Source organism: Lytechinus pictus, chromosome 17 (genome assembly GCF_037042905.1).
Source record: "Lytechinus pictus isolate F3 Inbred chromosome 17, Lp3.0, whole genome shotgun sequence".
NCBI lineage: Eukaryota > Metazoa > Echinodermata > Echinoidea > Temnopleuroida > Toxopneustidae > Lytechinus > Lytechinus pictus.
Window position 1 is genome coordinate 10617213 of NC_087261.1, and position 18158 is coordinate 10635370.

The 18158-nt window shown below is 34.6% G+C and overlaps 1 protein-coding gene across 1 annotated transcript; it reads right to left on the minus strand.

Moving 5' to 3' along the window:
- Positions 1–467: 467 nt before the first annotated feature.
- On the minus strand, positions 468–17840 carry LOC129280970 (palmitoyl-protein thioesterase 1-like). Its single transcript, XM_054916963.2, has 10 exons — positions 17669–17840; positions 16109–16218; positions 15206–15333; positions 13933–14003; positions 13247–13334; positions 11347–11361; positions 10156–10246; positions 6240–6338; positions 5808–5879; positions 468–3909 (listed from the first exon to the last, which is right to left on the minus strand). The coding sequence occupies exons 1-10, from the start codon at positions 17772–17774 to the stop codon at positions 3787–3789; spliced, it is 903 nt and encodes a 300-aa protein (XP_054772938.2). The 5' UTR covers positions 17775–17840; the 3' UTR covers positions 468–3786.
- Between the last annotated feature and the right edge of the window lie 318 nt (positions 17841–18158).

The following is an 18158-nucleotide window of genomic DNA, read 5'->3' on the forward strand; positions in this document are numbered from 1 at the left end:
TTTGATCGCAAGTCACTTTCAGATCTCCATTTCATTCCAAATTTGCAATTGATTGATGGTTTCCTTCTTGCATCAACAAATATTAATTGATTTGCTTTTAATTAAAATTGATCTATCAATTGTAAATTTGCACTTGAAATTTTCAATTTAATGCAAATATTTTCATAATTTGTTGAAACAGCACCCTAATTTTGCAAGATTTGACTTAGCCTATAATCTAGGCTGAGGCTGATGCTATAACTGCTCTTATGCCAAACGATACAAAAATACTGCCACTGCCAATGGCTGCAGCTAATGTTTGTAGTCTCACTGTATCAGACATACGATTGCGTTACGTGTAACAGCATCAGACTCGTAAAAGGAAAGACTATACTTGCAGCCTCCGTCTAGATCATACTTATTTTAAAGAGGATCAAAGCTTGTAAATAAAAAAAGGATAAAAAGTGTAGCATAATAACACACGCACATGATAATTTCAAAAGATTTATTCATCAATGTACATAATATGTATTACAAAATTGATTGATTTTTACATTTGAAAATTGAAAAAAAAAAAGAGTGCAAGTTCGTAGAATTTGTAACAAATTTTTAATTTACTCCTTTGCAATAAAAACAAGCAATGCGTGCATAAGCCCAGCTCAATATACTAGTAATTCAATCAAATTGCATTTTTACTTGAAAAAAAAAAGTTGAATATATGCATCCATGAAGAACGTTGGAATAAAAAAGAAATTAATTCTGAATGCAATAGGAAGAAAAATACCAGTTTCCTTTCATTTTAAGATAAGAAAAAAAAATGGTTTGGGTCACTACATTGTTAAATATTGATGGAAGAGTGAATAAAGTAATACGTAATGATTATTGTAATCCTATCCCACTTCTACACAAAACTGAAATATAAATTTATGTAACTTACAAGGTTATTACGTTGCTACTGCTAATTGCACATTTGACAAAATGAATTCTCATCGTATCTGTAAAGGGTTACTCAAGCCTGAAAATGATAAGTATATACAAATATTTCAATGAAATCAGCAAATCACTATAAATCTAATCAAATCAGATTTCACAGATATCACAAAGTTATGAATGTATTAAAAGTTTTGCACTATTTCTGGTGAAGCAGTCATATGCATGTCATCATGGTTCATGAAATTCAATTGATAAACTGGTGTCAAGTCCTTCAATAATTTAACTTTTTTTCCCAAACTCTCATGATACAAAATCTTACAGTAACGATGATCTTAAACAATAAACGAGGAATCGTATACAATTCAAACACAAAAATAATATATTTTTTTTGTATTATCAATTTACAAATAAAAAAATTGAAAGATATGACACCATCAGATCACACAGTGAATGATCACTTTACTTGCACACAACTGTTTCACTGAAATAACTCAATTATTTTTGAAAAGATTTTGATGGAACTTTTGTGTCTTGTTTGTTTGAATTTAAATGTATCAATTTATGCATATTATTTTCAGGTTGAATTACCCTATTTGAACTTATCTTAAAACCCCTTTTCAATATATACATTCTAAAACATTCTGTATACACAGAAAATATCAAATTAGTGATAAAGTATTCTTCCATGACAAACAATGACTTACATGTACAAATAACAGGTTATGAAAGAAATCCATATTAAACTAATCAAGTATTACATGTTTTTTTTTGGTAATTTTCTCGGAACACTACTCTGAAACAAATATTTTTCAAACTTTAACAAAATTTGGATGACGAAACATTTTTTTAAAGCATAAGCCAGAAGTCGACATATTATTAATATAAATTGAAGGCAATACCAGGATGTGCCCGAGTAGAAAATAGATCAACCCATCAAGAAAAATAGTTTCATATTTTCATAAACTAATCTATTGTCATAAATAGAATGTACTTGAATATATTAATTACATTACATTAATCATGATTACACCAAACATACATACTCTCGGTTTAGAATGGATAAAGCGTGGCTTGATTCCAGGATTTGATCGTAATTGAAAGTGAAAATAAATTGCGAGTGTGTTATATCAATCATCACAATGTCATAGAATTCACTTCCGAGCTATCAGACAGCCATTTTAATTTCATTTTTACTAGTACTACATACATGGAGCTGGAGGTGACATCAAGGCTATGTAACACAAAGGATGGCGATCATTCGCTAATCGCAATGACCAATCATGATCAACGTTACATGCAGGTTTTGATGAAAACACTGACCAGGAACCAATCATAAGTGCTCTTACTTATTTGCAATATACATTAGTTATCACAAACCTTTGTGTAAAGGAGTCATGGAGTAGTCTGCAGGCGCATACCCTATGGTGTTTGAATAGTGCATAATACGAAGAGTCTGAAATATGAGACTAGATTCTTTCATGCACCGTGGCTGCTTCTAAGTCTTTTTGACCAAGGCAGAGGCCCGTATTCTGAAGTCGGGTTTAACTTAAACTCTGGTTTAAAGTAGTGGTTTAAGTATGGATAGCCAATTGTTACATAAATCACTAACGGTAGAGATATATTTCAGCTCATTTGGCTCTTAAATCATTCATAATTGTCTAGGAAGTAAAAATAGATGATTTTCTTCACTATCGATGAATCAGGAAAGAGCACAGTAAACATAAGAAACATACAACTTAATATAAAGTTTGACACCTTTGGCTTCCCATAATTTTAGCACAGAGTTAGACCATGGTCTAAGTTAAACCTGACTTCAGAATACGGGCCAGAGGGTTTAGATTCTAGTCTCCACACTAGACATGGTTTAATTTGTTAAAGTGTCAATTCTGAGTCTGCACTTGCAGACTAGCCCTGCTAGCCCTGGGGAGAGAAAGGCATTGATGGTGAACTTGTGCATACAATCTACTCAAAGGAAAGAAACATTGATCTTTGCAGGCAGGTCGTGGAAAGGTTTCATCAGTGAAAGAAATGTATGACATAGATATAACCAATCAGCCAAAAGGAAGGAGGAAGGAGAAAATTAGAGGTTGAAAAATAGCAACTAGAAAAAAGTGAAAAGTTATACCAACAGTGTAAATATTAAAAATGTTTCGCTTTCTGAACATAATTAGACTGCAGGCACAGGCACCATATTAATAGTTAAGTAACTTTTTTGACAATATTTTACCAAAACATAGGTTGTGTGCCTTCTTGCTGTGTAGGGGCATGAGGAATGGGGGCTAGGAACCCGGGGGGGCTACTCGATTTATAACATGATACCTATGTGCCACACCAAAGTAAAAAATAGGGGGCTCTGGAACTAAATCAAGGTTTTAAAAAGGGGGTCTCCAGAACGGCTCTTGGATCAACGATTGCTAAAAATGCAATGCTCTGGAACTGACCACATAAAAACCAAAAGTTCATGATATCATACTGTACATGGTAGCAGCAATGGTAGCGCACTGGAAAGAGAATCACAAATTTGAGGGTCTCTGGAACGGGGAAAAATAGGAATTTCTATGGCTTTTGAAATTGGTGATGCTCTTGAGCGGAAATTTAGGCTGAAAATGTGGGTCTCGACCGCAGCACATATGTATCTTACATGTATACTTAGTAGTCCCCCCCCCCCCCACACCTACCCCCGGCTAGGAACACTAGACATGACCCTATCCCACATATTTTAAAAGAACCAAGATCTCCTGAGACCTGTACCCTCCCAAACCAATATTCTGCATAGTTATCTTTTATTTGCCATTTTCAGGTAAGACACAAACATAATTAATCAAATATATTTGCTTAACCAAACAAACGCCATGTACGTCTATGGAATGTCATCTACTTCATATAGGGAATCAGATTAGCCTCAAACCATTCATCTGTGAATTGCAAATGATCCCAAGGGGCTGTGAGGAAGACTAACTTCTTGTCAGCATCCATCTGCTTCAAGCCAAGCTTGTCCTGTGAAACAAAAACAACAGAAAGAATGGCTTGAGACCACAGGCGATCATTTCATGAGATTTTGGGTCAATTAAGGGGATATATATATATATGCATACATCCTACGTTAGGGTGAAGGCTATGAATGGGTTTATTCCGTTATAATATATATTTAGACGTTAAGTCGAAGGTAGAGGGCGTTAAGGCGCATTGTGAACATTGAAAGATAACAAAAAATCACCTTAACTGCAGATGCAGAAAGATAAAGATATATATATATATATATGTGTGTGTGGGTATATATATATATATATATATTTACAATTTTTTCAAAAAAAAAGAAGAATTGATGGCTGAAACATTCAACAGCCACTGAACTTTTGTAATTATTAGAAGGCTAGATGACACTCAAGTATCAGCTGCATATCTGACAATGGAGTTATCGCTTGTATATTTATGTCTATATAATAAATAATTAATTACATGTTTATATATAAATCATCTTTATTTGATGATCAAATAAAAGAGAAAGGTGATATATAAATGAAAGAGATGGAGAGAGGAGTCATATAGTAGAAAATTACAAAAGATATACCATCACTTTGTGATATACATTAATAAATACATGTAGGCATCGCCACAACAAAAAGAGAACTTATAACTTATCATATAAGTTATTCATACTCATATAATCTTAATCATTGTGAATTTGATCTGAAAACAGACAAGTGTTGTGCTATTGAAAGTAAACATGACCTCATGGGAAGCCCCGAGCACAACTATCCCAGGAAATAATCATATATATATCTCAATAGTTTAGGGTTTCAATCACCCATTAAGGACATAATTAAATCCTCCTCCACATTCACATATCAATAAAAAATTAATTGAATTAATGAGGAAATGTATCATCAGGTTATGCAAGATTTGAGGAATCAATGTAGAATAAATTGATATGAAATTGAATTTAACTAAAAAAGAAGCAAAGACATAAATGCAAATTGAAGGAGTTATTCAAATGAATTTTTGTTTTATTAGTTTGTCTATTTAAAGTTTGTACATGTAGTTCAGGATCCATCTACCTATATCAATAAATAGTTATCTTTCACATTTTAATTTTTATTTCTGTGCATATGGTTGCTAGGTTGAATAGACCTTGTATTTCAAATTAGGGGGGAAATTCATATTAGCTTTATCACAAAATGATAATCTTTTCAACAAGTATCTTTTTATGGCCTTTTGGCTTCTTATTCAAGCCACTTTATTCAAGCGGAGCAGTAGAACATAGTTTTCAATTCAATATCGCTTTTAAACTCAACTTGGAACCTGTTTGACAAGTAAAACAGGAAATAGTAATAGTAGTACCAGTGTTTGCAATAAAGCAGAAACCAATTAATGAAAGTGTTAGGCAGGGTCAGCAATTAACAAAGTACTAAAGATCATTTGAAAACAATAAGGGATGAAATACAAGACCTGCCACCAAAACCAACTATAAGTCACCCAAAAATTAATTCTGAGCTTTTCATTGTGATTGAAAATATCATATCCTAAGTTTTGAAATATTATACAACAAGTCAATACTTATTGACAACAACATACAAAAGTACTTGGTTGAATACAGAAGAAATTCAGTGAGAGATTCGAAGCATATGGAGAAAACAGGGTTTGAAGTTTACTCAAACATGACATATGAACACTGTGCAATTGACAGTATAACAAATTCTTACAGATATGCTATTTTCTGATTTTTATTATTTGAAGACCGAATTACTATTTTGGCTTATTACAGAGAACCTTCCCTGGCGACTTATTGTAGGTTATGAGGTGGCGATTCACCTAATGTAATTATGAACGAAAAAATGAAGAAAACAGAGAATACAGGCTTTAAAGAAATATTTCTATTATTTTGTATTTTTTACCTGAATGTATAGTTTGCTTTCTCTCAATGTGTACACGTCAGATGTATTCCCAGGAACATAGAAGCCAAACCACTGTAAATGAATGAAAAAAAATATAGATATAAATGAACAAAATCAACAAAATACATAAACAAGCAGGTATATAAACAGTAAATGAGATAGATATGGAAAAAATGAATGCATGTCAGACCCCAAATTGTGCAAAATGTGATTTCATGTACAAATCTAATGCAAATTCCGTATGTAGCCAAAATTCATAAATATGCTGTTATGTTTACTTTTACTAATAAAAAAGCAATTAGTGTCAAGTTATCTATGATGGATTTATAGTGTCAGTGAGGATTTCCATTAAAAAAGAAATAATAAATATTACGTTCGAAAAAAAATATATAAATGAGAAATCAAAAGAATTAAAAAAACACATATTCTTACCTCTGATTCTTTAGGCTCTACCATTGTGTCTTTGCCAAACATGACCATCACAAACTTATTCAACTTCACCAAATTCTTCTTGTATGTCTCATTCACACTCTGTAGAAAAAAAAAAAAATATAGTGGATGTCTGAATTAGCCTCCAGCCCTTTTTTGCTGGGGGGGGGGGGGGGATACAGAATATCATTTTCACAGGGGGTTGTAGCTGCAATGTTTTGACTACTTTTATCTGAGATTCCAATGGTCAAAATCATGACTTCATACATATCTGATAAATTTTCAAATTTCTGATAAAAATAGAGGAATGTAATATAGTTTTATGATTTTTACTAAAAGTGTCCCAATAATCTTCTTCAAAACACATAAATGAATACATAAATGAAATATAAAACAAATAGGTTTTCATGCATGTCAGCATGTTTTGCAATCATTATATCTAATTCCATTTTATTGTCATTTACTGCTGTTTATTTCATTTCATTTCATTTCATTTCATTTCATTTATTTCACATTAAAAACCAATACACACAATTACAAAAGACAGAAAAGGAAATTACTCCATGTATATATAAAAGAGAGAAATACATACAACAAAATTAAAATACAATGGTAAATAATGTGACCGGGGCTAGAAAAAGCAGAGCTTATCGAGTCTAGCCCCGGCAGAAATGGAGAATACAAGAAGGAAGGAGAGGCCCACCCCGGGAGCACGTACGGTCAGAGGCATTAGGCACTCTGACCGTGACCAACTAAGCTCCTGGAGTAGCTCTCTCCTCCAGTGAACACTTTAAAATCAACCTAATGGAAATAAGGGGGGGGGGCAGAAAAAAAAAGGGAATTAAAACGAGTTACACACTGATTTTGATTAATGATTATTTAGAATTGCACAGATACCTTTTGTATTTCATCTTAAACTGCCGTAATGACGGACTTTGTTTGATGTTATCATCTAAAGCAGACCATACTAGATAGCCCTGATACTTCACACTTCTCTGTCCTGTAGTGGTCCTGAAATATATGCTATGTAATTTCTTTGAGTTACGAGTATTGTGACAATGGACATCACTATTGCATTTAAACCAATTTTGGAGTCATTTTGGAAGTAATCCCTTTTCAGACCTGTACATGAATTCTCCAAGTTGTAACTTACACAATTCGTATATAGTTAGTACTCTAAATTGTTTAAAAAGGTCTTTTGTGTGAGCCAGATAATGAGTTTTACCAATTAACCGGTATACGTAATGCACGCTTTTGCAACAGATATAATCGATTTAACAATGTATTTGATGCATTCATCCAAAGCATATTCCCATATTGTAAGTGAGGTAGAACCAAGGTATTGTATAACAAGAGTAATACATTTGATGGTAGTACAAATTTCAGCTTTGACATAACGCCAATTATTCTTGATATCTTCAGTGCGATATCGTTAACATGTAAAGACCATGATAATTTGTCATCAAACTCCCCAAAAACGGGTACTACTCACTTGCTTTAAGGGTTCTGATGAGTCCGCAAACTTAAGTGAAAGTAAGCTCTTATCATATTGTTTATTACATGGGACAAAATGCATGAAATTTGTTTTGTCAATGTTTATCCTTAACCCATTCACTTTATACCAATCATTTACATTTTGTATTTCTTTATTCATGTTTTGTATTAAGGTACCTAGGTCTTTTGTTGTGTGTATGTCGCCATGTACGGACGTGTGCGATTTTAGCTCGTCCGTTGATTGATTTGAGTGCAGAATTACAGCTGTAACATCAGTTTGCTCATCGTTATTTATCGTCAGCGATCTTAACTATCTTTGTGAACATACATGCTAACTGGATTTTATTCTTCATTATATGTCATTTAGTGCTTGATATTTTGATTTACTGTGATAACTTCGCAATGGAGAGGAGATCGAGACGTGGTGCAGATGACCACTCAAAGGACAACATACAAGATGAAGTTCGGAAAGCCCTAGAGGCTAGCTCAATAATCGACACTCTTGTAAGTAAAATAAAAGAAATTCTTATCGATGATTTAACTGCTGTCATAACTCAGAAAGTCGGAGAAGACTTGAAAGAATCTATTGATTTTGAGTTATCCTCAAGAGATAAGAGAATCACCGCTTTGGAAAGTGAAATTGTGAGCTTAAAAGAACAACAAGATGAATCTGAGCAATATTCCAGGAGAAACTGCCTTATTTTTCATGGTCTTAAGGAGAATGAAAATGAAAATACTACTAGAATAGTGAAAGAGGTGTGTGAGGAAAAGCTTGGAATCATTCTTCAAGATGGCGACATTGATAGGACGCACCGCCTTGGCGCGAAAAGTGGTAGATCACGTGGTATCATCATACGGTTCACCAATTACGACGCCAGAAACCGAGTATATCAAGCATGGAGACAATTGAGGGAGCAATCTGGTGACCCAATCTTCATTCAAGAGAGCTTAACGAGGTTAAGATCTGAACTCTTCAAAGAGGTCAAGTCTAAACAAAAAGGCAAATATAAAAGCATCTGGACGCAAGACGGTCGGATACGTGTGATAACCAATGGAGGTCATCGCTTCACATTAACAAAGAGGTCTCACATGAGTAAACTTCAGTCTTCGGATTAGTTGATCTTCCAGGATTCCAATGGAAAGATTGGATCAAGTTTAGCCTCTTCTTATTTACTCAATAGGTGATTTAAAAATTGGTCGCTATTCTCTTGAGTATCAAAACATTGCAACTCACGGAGATCATGAGATTCTATTTTACTATATACAGTTCATTGACTTCGCGAATTGTCACTTCAATCTGACGTTCAGAACAATTGCGTAGCAATCCCAAGATGTCACAGCAAATTGACTGCTATGTTTGGTGCTCTTTTAAAAAACAGTTATGTGTTTTGCATGACTGTTCCGTTTTATGCATTGTCAAAGCAATCATTCACTTATAATGGACTCTAGATAAGTATATAGTTATGCGGCTAATATACGTCAAGCGTACAGCACTTCATTGACATTGACTTCTTTAAAATTTCCAAGTTGAGTGAACAGATATTAAACATAATAGGTCAATATAGCTGTATGAACTGTACTTCGATCGATCTGGTCTTTTAGAGTTAGAGATTGATTTTATTCACATAATCGAAGAAGACTTTGTACTATGCCCTTATATCTTTTTAGTGTATGTGTGTTCAAAATTTGTACGTATTTTGATTTTCTTTGTTTTTTACATTTTGTATCAATAAGTTCCTTTTTGTGATGTCATTTGAATTACATGCTTTTAATTCAGACTTGAAGAATTTACTAGAATTGTATGATGATGGTAATACTGAAAATTTTAGCGCAGACCTCATTAATAATATGGTAAATACAGAAACAAAATATTTTTTACCTGATCAATTTAATAATGAAGTACTGTTACTGGATGAACAATACATATCTCTGATGCATATCAATTGTCGAAGTTTACAAAAAAAACTTTCACTCTATGGGTGAATTCCTAGATCTGATAAAGTGTAAATTCGATTTTATAGTGGTCAGCAAAACATGGCTTTCAGAAGGTCCAGATTGTCTCTTGTCTCTAACTGACTATGAATTTCATGGAAAAGGGCGACCATCCCGTGGTGGAGGAGTTGGAATATTTGCTAGAACTACATTTCATATTGTGGAAAGAACGGACTTGTCTGTGTTTAGTGAAAATATTGAATCTTACTTCATTGAAATTCTTAACTCCAATGAGAATTTCATATCTCTTATAAAACAAATATACAATGCATAAATGATAACATAGATAGAGTAGTAAAAAAAAAACAATTGTACCACTTCTGCAAAATACATAAGGCAGAGATGTGAATGTGAGGGGTTGTTGACAGGATAATTGGGCGTGTGTGAGTCTGTATTTGTTGTTTGGGGGGGGCTTAACATTTTAAGAACTTACATTTTCTTGGTTGATGATAGCAATGAATCTACTGTATTGCCTATACTCAGCCTCGTTCAGAGGATCATGCCAGTATTGTGCCTGTACCAAACTACAACCAAGGAAGAAAATACAGAAAGGGTTATAAGTGAGTGTATAATTTTCACTCTTAATACCTCAGTCACATTTCTGTTCAGTGGCCAAGTCAAAAACAGCCGTTTTAGTCATTTTTATTAAAACCACCTATAGGTAGTTGGTTTAAAAATGTTAAAACAGCCGCTTTCGATTGGCCGTAGGGGAAATGTGACTGATGGTTAAGTATTGAGAGTATTGTGACACGTGCATAAAGGAGATATGGAAGCAGCAAAATGCATGCATTTGGATTCATCATCATCATCATCTGGGCCCCGTTGTACAAAGAGTTACGATTGATCCGATCAAATCGCAACTATGGAAAGCCAGCAAAGTCAACGTATGAAATGCATGTTTGTTCAAAAAAATTCTAGATATGAATGCATATCCATAAATTCATTGATTTCTTGACAATTTGGGGTGTTCTCCTTTGATTACAAAGGACATTTTGCAAATTTCCTGTAGAAAAAATTATGACACTGATGGATTTCCATAGAGTTACGATTGATCGGATTAATCGTAACTCTTTGTACAACGGGGCCCTGGACTCTTGAGGGAACAAACAGGAAGAAAGGGATCAAACAATCGGTTTATAAGTCAGGTCATAATTTTTTATCAGCTGAATGTGAGTAGTGCTCAACATATTTTGATAATGAAACAAGGATACTTTTGAAAGTCTAATAATTCATGTCACTCTATAAATATAAATGACATTTCCGGACAGAGCACTGAAACTAATTGAGAGATGCTTGAAAATATATCAAATATCACATACAATCTACATACATGTACATGAGCTCTCACTTGGTTATTTGTGTCATAATACATACATATCTATTTCTTTATCTCTCTCTCCCTCCATCTTCCTTCTTTCCTCCTTTCTCTCTCCTCTTTTTTGTAGCTCTCTCCCACTCTCTCTTTTTCTCACTCTCTCTCACATGCACATATCTACATACATGTACATGAGCTCTCACTTGGTTATTTGTGTCATAATACATACATAAATGATGAAACACATTACCATAATATATCACCATTCAAAATAATTCAATACTAAAAATAATTGTAAATTGTACTCACTTTTCCTGGACAAATCTGCAATCAAGTGAGAATAATGGATCAACATGTGAAAACAAAAACAGGAATGAGAGAGAAAGAGAGACAGATAAAGTATTAACATTCATGGTTCTATGAAGAGTAGAATAATAAACAGTTTTGTATAAAAAAGAGTAAAGTAAATAATAGTCTATGAATCTCCTAAAAAAAGGATCCTTCTATTAAACAAAGTACAAATTTACCTTTTACATTTAAAAGAATATTCTTAGAAAAATCAATGATACACGAACATGCCAAAACAAGAGGATAATATTGAGGTACTCAAGTGGTAAAAAAAGTTTGACCATTGTGCCACATAAGAATGAGTGAGGTCACTACTCTACTAGTAAATTTTGTGCCCATAGGGATATTAATTAAACCTCTCAATATCAAATTCTCTTCACAAAAGTAAAATCTGAAGACCTTGAATAGAAAATAATCACATGGAACATTTATATGGTACATGTATATTGTGTGGTTATGGCTATTACCACTATAATATGATAATGATGATAATTGTGATTTTTTTTTTAAATACACAAGGTAGCTATTTCAGTTTTAATACTGTTCAACCTAAATACCATGTATAACATTGGTTATCATTACCCTTCTCTAATTAGTGTTGATAAAGCTACTACTACTTCTACTACCACCACTACTACTACTACTACTACTACTACTACTACTATACTACTACTACTACTGCCACTACTACTACTACTACTACTATTACTACTACTACTACTACATGTACTACTACTACTTCTATTACCACCACTACTACTACTACTACTTCTACTACTACTACTACTACCACTACTACTACTACTACTACTACTACTACTACCACTTCTACTACTACTACTGTACTAGCACTACTACTACTACTACTACTACTACCACTACTACTACTACTTCTACTACCACTACCACCACTACCACTACTACTACTACTACTACTAATACTACTACTACTACTACTACTACTACTACTACTACTACTACTACTACTACTACTACTACTACTACTACTACTACTACTACTACTACTACTACTACTACTACTACTACTACTACTACTACTACTACTACTACTACTACTACTACTACTACTACTACTACTACTACTACTACTACTACTACTACTACTACTACTACTACTACCACTACCACTACCACTACCACTACCACTACCTCTACCACTACTACTACTACAACTACTACTACTACTTCTTCTTCCACCACCACTACTACTACTTCTTCCACTACTACTACTACTACTACTACTACTACTACTACTACTACTACTACTACTACTACTACTTCTACTACTACTATATAATACAATGCAATGATAAAAATCACACTATCAATTATAGGAGACACACACCCCCTGCAGAAACATTAAGAAACCCTCTGAAGACTTCAAATATTCAGTCCTTCTATATTGCATTTCATTTATTTCACCATTCATGTGTAAAAACAATAAAAGCATTATTTGCAATGTGTTCAATGAAAAGAAACATTTCATACAAAATGTGTGGGCCCTTAAAAAGCAAAGAGCTTATCACCAAAGGCCTGGGGCCCATTTCATAAAGAATTAAAACTGTTGCAACTTTGCCATTATGGCAACCACCATGGTAACTTTGATTTTGATTGGCTGCTGAGCCCTGTTAATATGGTATTGCCATAATGGCAAAGTTACAACAGTTGTAAGTCCCCAGGTCTTTATCATAATCAAATAGCAATTGTGCCTTTACCATGCATCCTCATCATCATCAATCCAAAGTTTTAAATCCAGTTTTGTGCCCGAGGGGGGGGGGGGCAGTTTCTCCTCATGCTCATAACATTTGCTATAATATGAAAACAACCAATCAAATCTTACTTGTCATAAGCTCCCATGTTCAGCAACTCTCTTGCAAGATTACAGAGGGTTGAATTGTCTCCTGGGCACCTGGGAAAGCCATACACACCTAGATGTATTAAGATAAATTGATTAATATGATTTCACTTTTTATGGAGCGTGAAGATTGATTAATTTTTTGGTGGCTGTACAGTAATATTCATCTATATTCTCCTGACAAAGATATAATGATAATGATACTGTCTTCTAAATGCTATTCATGGTTGTGTTACAAATTTGGTGGCTTCTTTAATTGATATTTACCAACTCTACCCCAGATCATCAATAATTATCAATGAAGTACACATCTCCTTGGTGTTTGGTAGCAGAATTATATAAAATTATGTACGTCTTTAATTTACAAAGCATTCACACATCCATGTCAATTCTCCGGAACCACCATTGTCACGTATCTCTTCATCTTCCTCGTAGTATGTTCTACAGACTTTACATTATATATCCGTCACATGCATATCTTAGCACTTTACAAAAATTAATAATGAAAAAAATAGCAGATAACGTGAATGTAATCATTAAACTACCATTCAAACATTCCCAGCAAGCCTTTAACTTTCTAACCATAAATTCGCAAAAAATTGCAAGACTTGAGATTGACTTGGAGACCTGAAACTAGTCTGCAATCGATTAAAGGTTTTGATAGACCTTACCTTGGTGCTGGCCCCCAGCAGAGATCAGGTTGTTCATAGGAGGGTTTGGACATATCTGTGCTACAGCTCTCCTACAGGGTTAAAGACAATAATAACAATAGTAGACATAAGAAATGTGTCAGCACAGAACTTCATGATATACATATTTGTACAGAGATGTCAACCTGATCAAGAACATTCCAGTATTTTAAAGGCCGAAAATCAGTATTTTGGTATAAAGAAGATCAGAATCTTCAAAGAAATACCATAGGACGACACATAAACTTAAACTTTAGAAATCAGTAATTTGCATGAAACCACCAATGAACTCATTTTTCAGTAATTATTACTGAAAATCAGTACTACTTGGCAGCTCTGGATGTAAAGTGCATCAACCAACTAGATTCTCAAATTTACAAAAGGGCAATTCCATAAAATATGTACGTCCGACCCCCTATATATGGGACCTTCACCAAATTTACTGTCTCTGATTTCTGGTTCTTTTGACAGTCTGTAATGTTCTCAAAGGACCATGACTTGGTCAGTTTATGAAATGAAGTAAGACTTGAAAAAATGGGGGTTGGACATACAAAAAGGTTGATCATTTTATGGAATTGCCAAAAAGGCTTTAGATTCTGCAGGTGAGATTATAAAAGAATACCATGTAACAATGATCACAATGGTTTCACAACCTAATAGTAAAAGTCAAGACTGTTACACTGCAAGACACAAACACTCACTCAAAGATAACATTTGTACAAGCTATTAGCCCATCAGAGACTGAGCCTGGTCGCCGGTCTGCTGGGCAAACCCTGCATTCAAGTTAATAGGATCTGAATGCACAACTTACAATGAATCATGCACTGAAGGCCCTCGCTTGAAATTGAGCCGACCACAGAGTTCATTATTTAGGTCCTCTATGCACAAGAATGCGTGCATTGTTTGTTTTATACACCCCCCCCCCCATGTTACTGAGTTCCCCCGAATGCTATATTTGATCTAAATTCTAGATAATTCCAGACCTCACAATATCCTGCACTCTGACGTCAGAGTGCAGGATAGTGCATTTTGGATGCAATAGTGCAATTCGCTGAATATCATGTGATCCAATTTGGACCAATCAGATTACAGAACATTCTTGGGAGTTGTATAATGAGGAATAACTGATCAGCTAGAAGGAATCTACTCAGAATTTCCAGTATTAAGGTCCGGCCTTAGTGCACCATCCACAGAAATACCAAACAAAGTGTCACTGTATGTCATACTCGGCATAAAAATGGGTTGAGAAACTCACAAGAACTGTCCTCCCTGGGAGAATCCAATGGCATTATATCCATTCTTGAGTTTAGGGTCTTTGGCGATGATGTCACAGGCAAATTTTATTTGGGTGAAGCCGTCCATGAAAAAGCCATTGGCCATATCCTGAGACACACATGGAGGGAGGATTGAAAGGAGAAATAATTACAATGGTAAAAAATCAAAGTCATGAAGTTGTAGACATTCAACCAAACAAAACAACTTTAAAGTCCACAACATTTCAGTATTTATATATATATATTTCACCAAATCCAATAATACATCAAGGCATAAATCTGAACAGAAACTCAAGTCAATGAATTGGGCATCCTCAGTACATGTAAGATGTACAAATTTGATTGGGTCATGAAAATACTTTGCCTTTCAGTTTTCTAGATCTTGTGTATGAATAGAAGTTTCAAAATTTTGCAAGTTTTCTATTGACATTTGCCACTCTCCACCCAGGTGAAGTACATTATCCAGTAGGAACAATTTTGATTGCTCAAGCTCCTGATAAGGGTAGACATGATAAAATCAGGGTAAAAAAAATACAGTATGCAGTGCTTGAAGCATTTGTACAAAGCACTATACAGTATATTATTGATGATTATGAATTCTGGTTGATGGGACTCATGGGAGTATATAATAATTTGGAAATTGATACTAGTTATAAAAACAATAAAAATATTATACAACATTTATAATACTAGTGCTTAATACAATGTTTCTAAGCACTGCATATCTTGACCCAGGCTTTAGTATGGCTGCCCTGATCAGGTATTGTGCATTCAAGGAATTCCTTCCTAACTGGTATCCATTTTCCACACCTAGGTGAAGAGTGGCAAATGTAAATAATTGTTACTGTCACATGAGACCTGTTCCTGGTTTCTATTGGACTTACGTCAATAATATTACTTCCAATTTCAAGAGAGTTGACATAGATTCCTGGTATATTTTTCTCTACCAGAGACTTTATGCTTCCCATGCTTAGTGGATTACAGCAACTGTCACCTGAAAAATAAAACATATGAAAAATAAATATGCAAGTAGTACATTCACATAAAAACATAAGAGATTGGATACAGAACTAAGCTACAGCTCTATATCAGGGAGGAGCGATTTAACAACCTTTAACTTTGAATAATTATTATAAAATAATAAATATTTATAATCACGTATTAAATTTTAGTATTTGTTAATAATTTTTATCTAAAGTATAAATTGTTCTTCAAAACGGCATTTTGTAACATCGCTATTCGAAGGTACAACGTCAGAACGAAGCGGTTAAAGGGTCAGACCTATTGTATTTGCTTTGTTGACAAACGGATCGAGGGATCTACAAGAGATCAGTCTGGTAAGAAACCTTCAATTTTTCACCTCTTTATTAACTAATTTTTGAAACCTTCATACGCATTAGGCGTATGAAGGTGTAAAAATAAATAAAATCACTAACATTTACGCGATTTCTGTCTATAAAGATGGAATTCCTAGGGAAATCCATCTTTGTTTACATGTATCTTTTATACATATATGGGAGGCGGTTCAAGGCTCCATGATGAAGAAGTACATGCATGTCAAAATATTAAAAAATATCATCATGATTTAAGGCTATGTCCCGGGGGGGGCCACTTACATTGACGAGTGGATACCATGCGCGACCAAAAAAACACGTAAAAAGGATGTCTTTTTCACGATAGGGCACGTTACGTACGTAACGTGATAAGGGTGTCAAAATCACAAAAATAATGAAAAAAGGGTATCTATTTCGCTAGGAAAATTACGTGTTTAGGGTCGAATTTGCGGGGATGATAAAACAAAATTAAAATGTTTTATAAAGGATGTCCATTTTGCCCCAACACTTCGTGTTTAGAGTCCGATTTGCGCGAGGTGTAGAAGGTGGGGTCGTACTAAACCAAATAAATTAAAGACGAAGCCCGGAGGACCCATAACAATAAAACATTCCTGTACTTGTTTAGGGGTTCATTTCAGGAAATATTTGCCAAGAGTATCGTTTTATTTCCAATACTTGTTAAGGGTAGGGTTTTAGACGCCAATACTTGTTAAGGGGTGCATTTTCAGAATATGGAAATTACGTGTTTAGGGTGCTTTTCGAGACCCCATGGTCGCGCATATATTAGTATCCACTCGTGAATGGAAGTGGCCCCCCCCCCCGGGGGCTATGTCTAGGCCTAGGGCCTAATCTAAAAACACTTTTTTTAACCTTCGATTATTAGTCTAAATTCTTCATCATCTTCGTCTAAAAAGGAAGTATCTTTAAATAGTTTTATGTATGAAATGAAATCCAAACCGCAAACGAACGCAATTAAGAGCGAGCTGCGCGCTGCGCTGGCATTTGTAGCAGGAAAACAAACTTCTAAATGAATACATGGGACTACATTAAAAATTGACACAAACTAACTCAGTAACTGAGTTCACATGCAATAATACCAAGATAACTTGCCCATTCCATGCCATATGACAAGAGGCAATGATGAATTAGAATGGCAGCTTACACTACCGACAAAAAATACGGAAAATATTGCTGAGAAAATTATTTTCAGCTCCATTTTGAGTAACGTTAGGCAGGTACGGTCGAGTAGTCAAAGAAAAGACGAACAGAGGTCAGCTGATGCTAAAATTACATCATCACATGACTGATCAAATCACGTGATCGTGAGCATTTTGCACTGAAACTTTTATTTTTCATGCTGGACTAAGACGGGGGGGGGGGGGGGGGGGGGGGCTTCAGGGGCGGATCCAGGATTTTCCTGAAGGGGGGGGGCAAATTTTTCGGAGGAAAATTTTGACAAGCCCCTTCCATCTCCTGAGATTTCTGCAGCCAATCGCACGATCGCCGCATTTTTACTGTTTTAAATTTGAATTTGTTTATTAAGATTTTTTATCTTCGCAGTGGTGCGATGTAACCTTTAAGGCTACATGCATAATGGTTA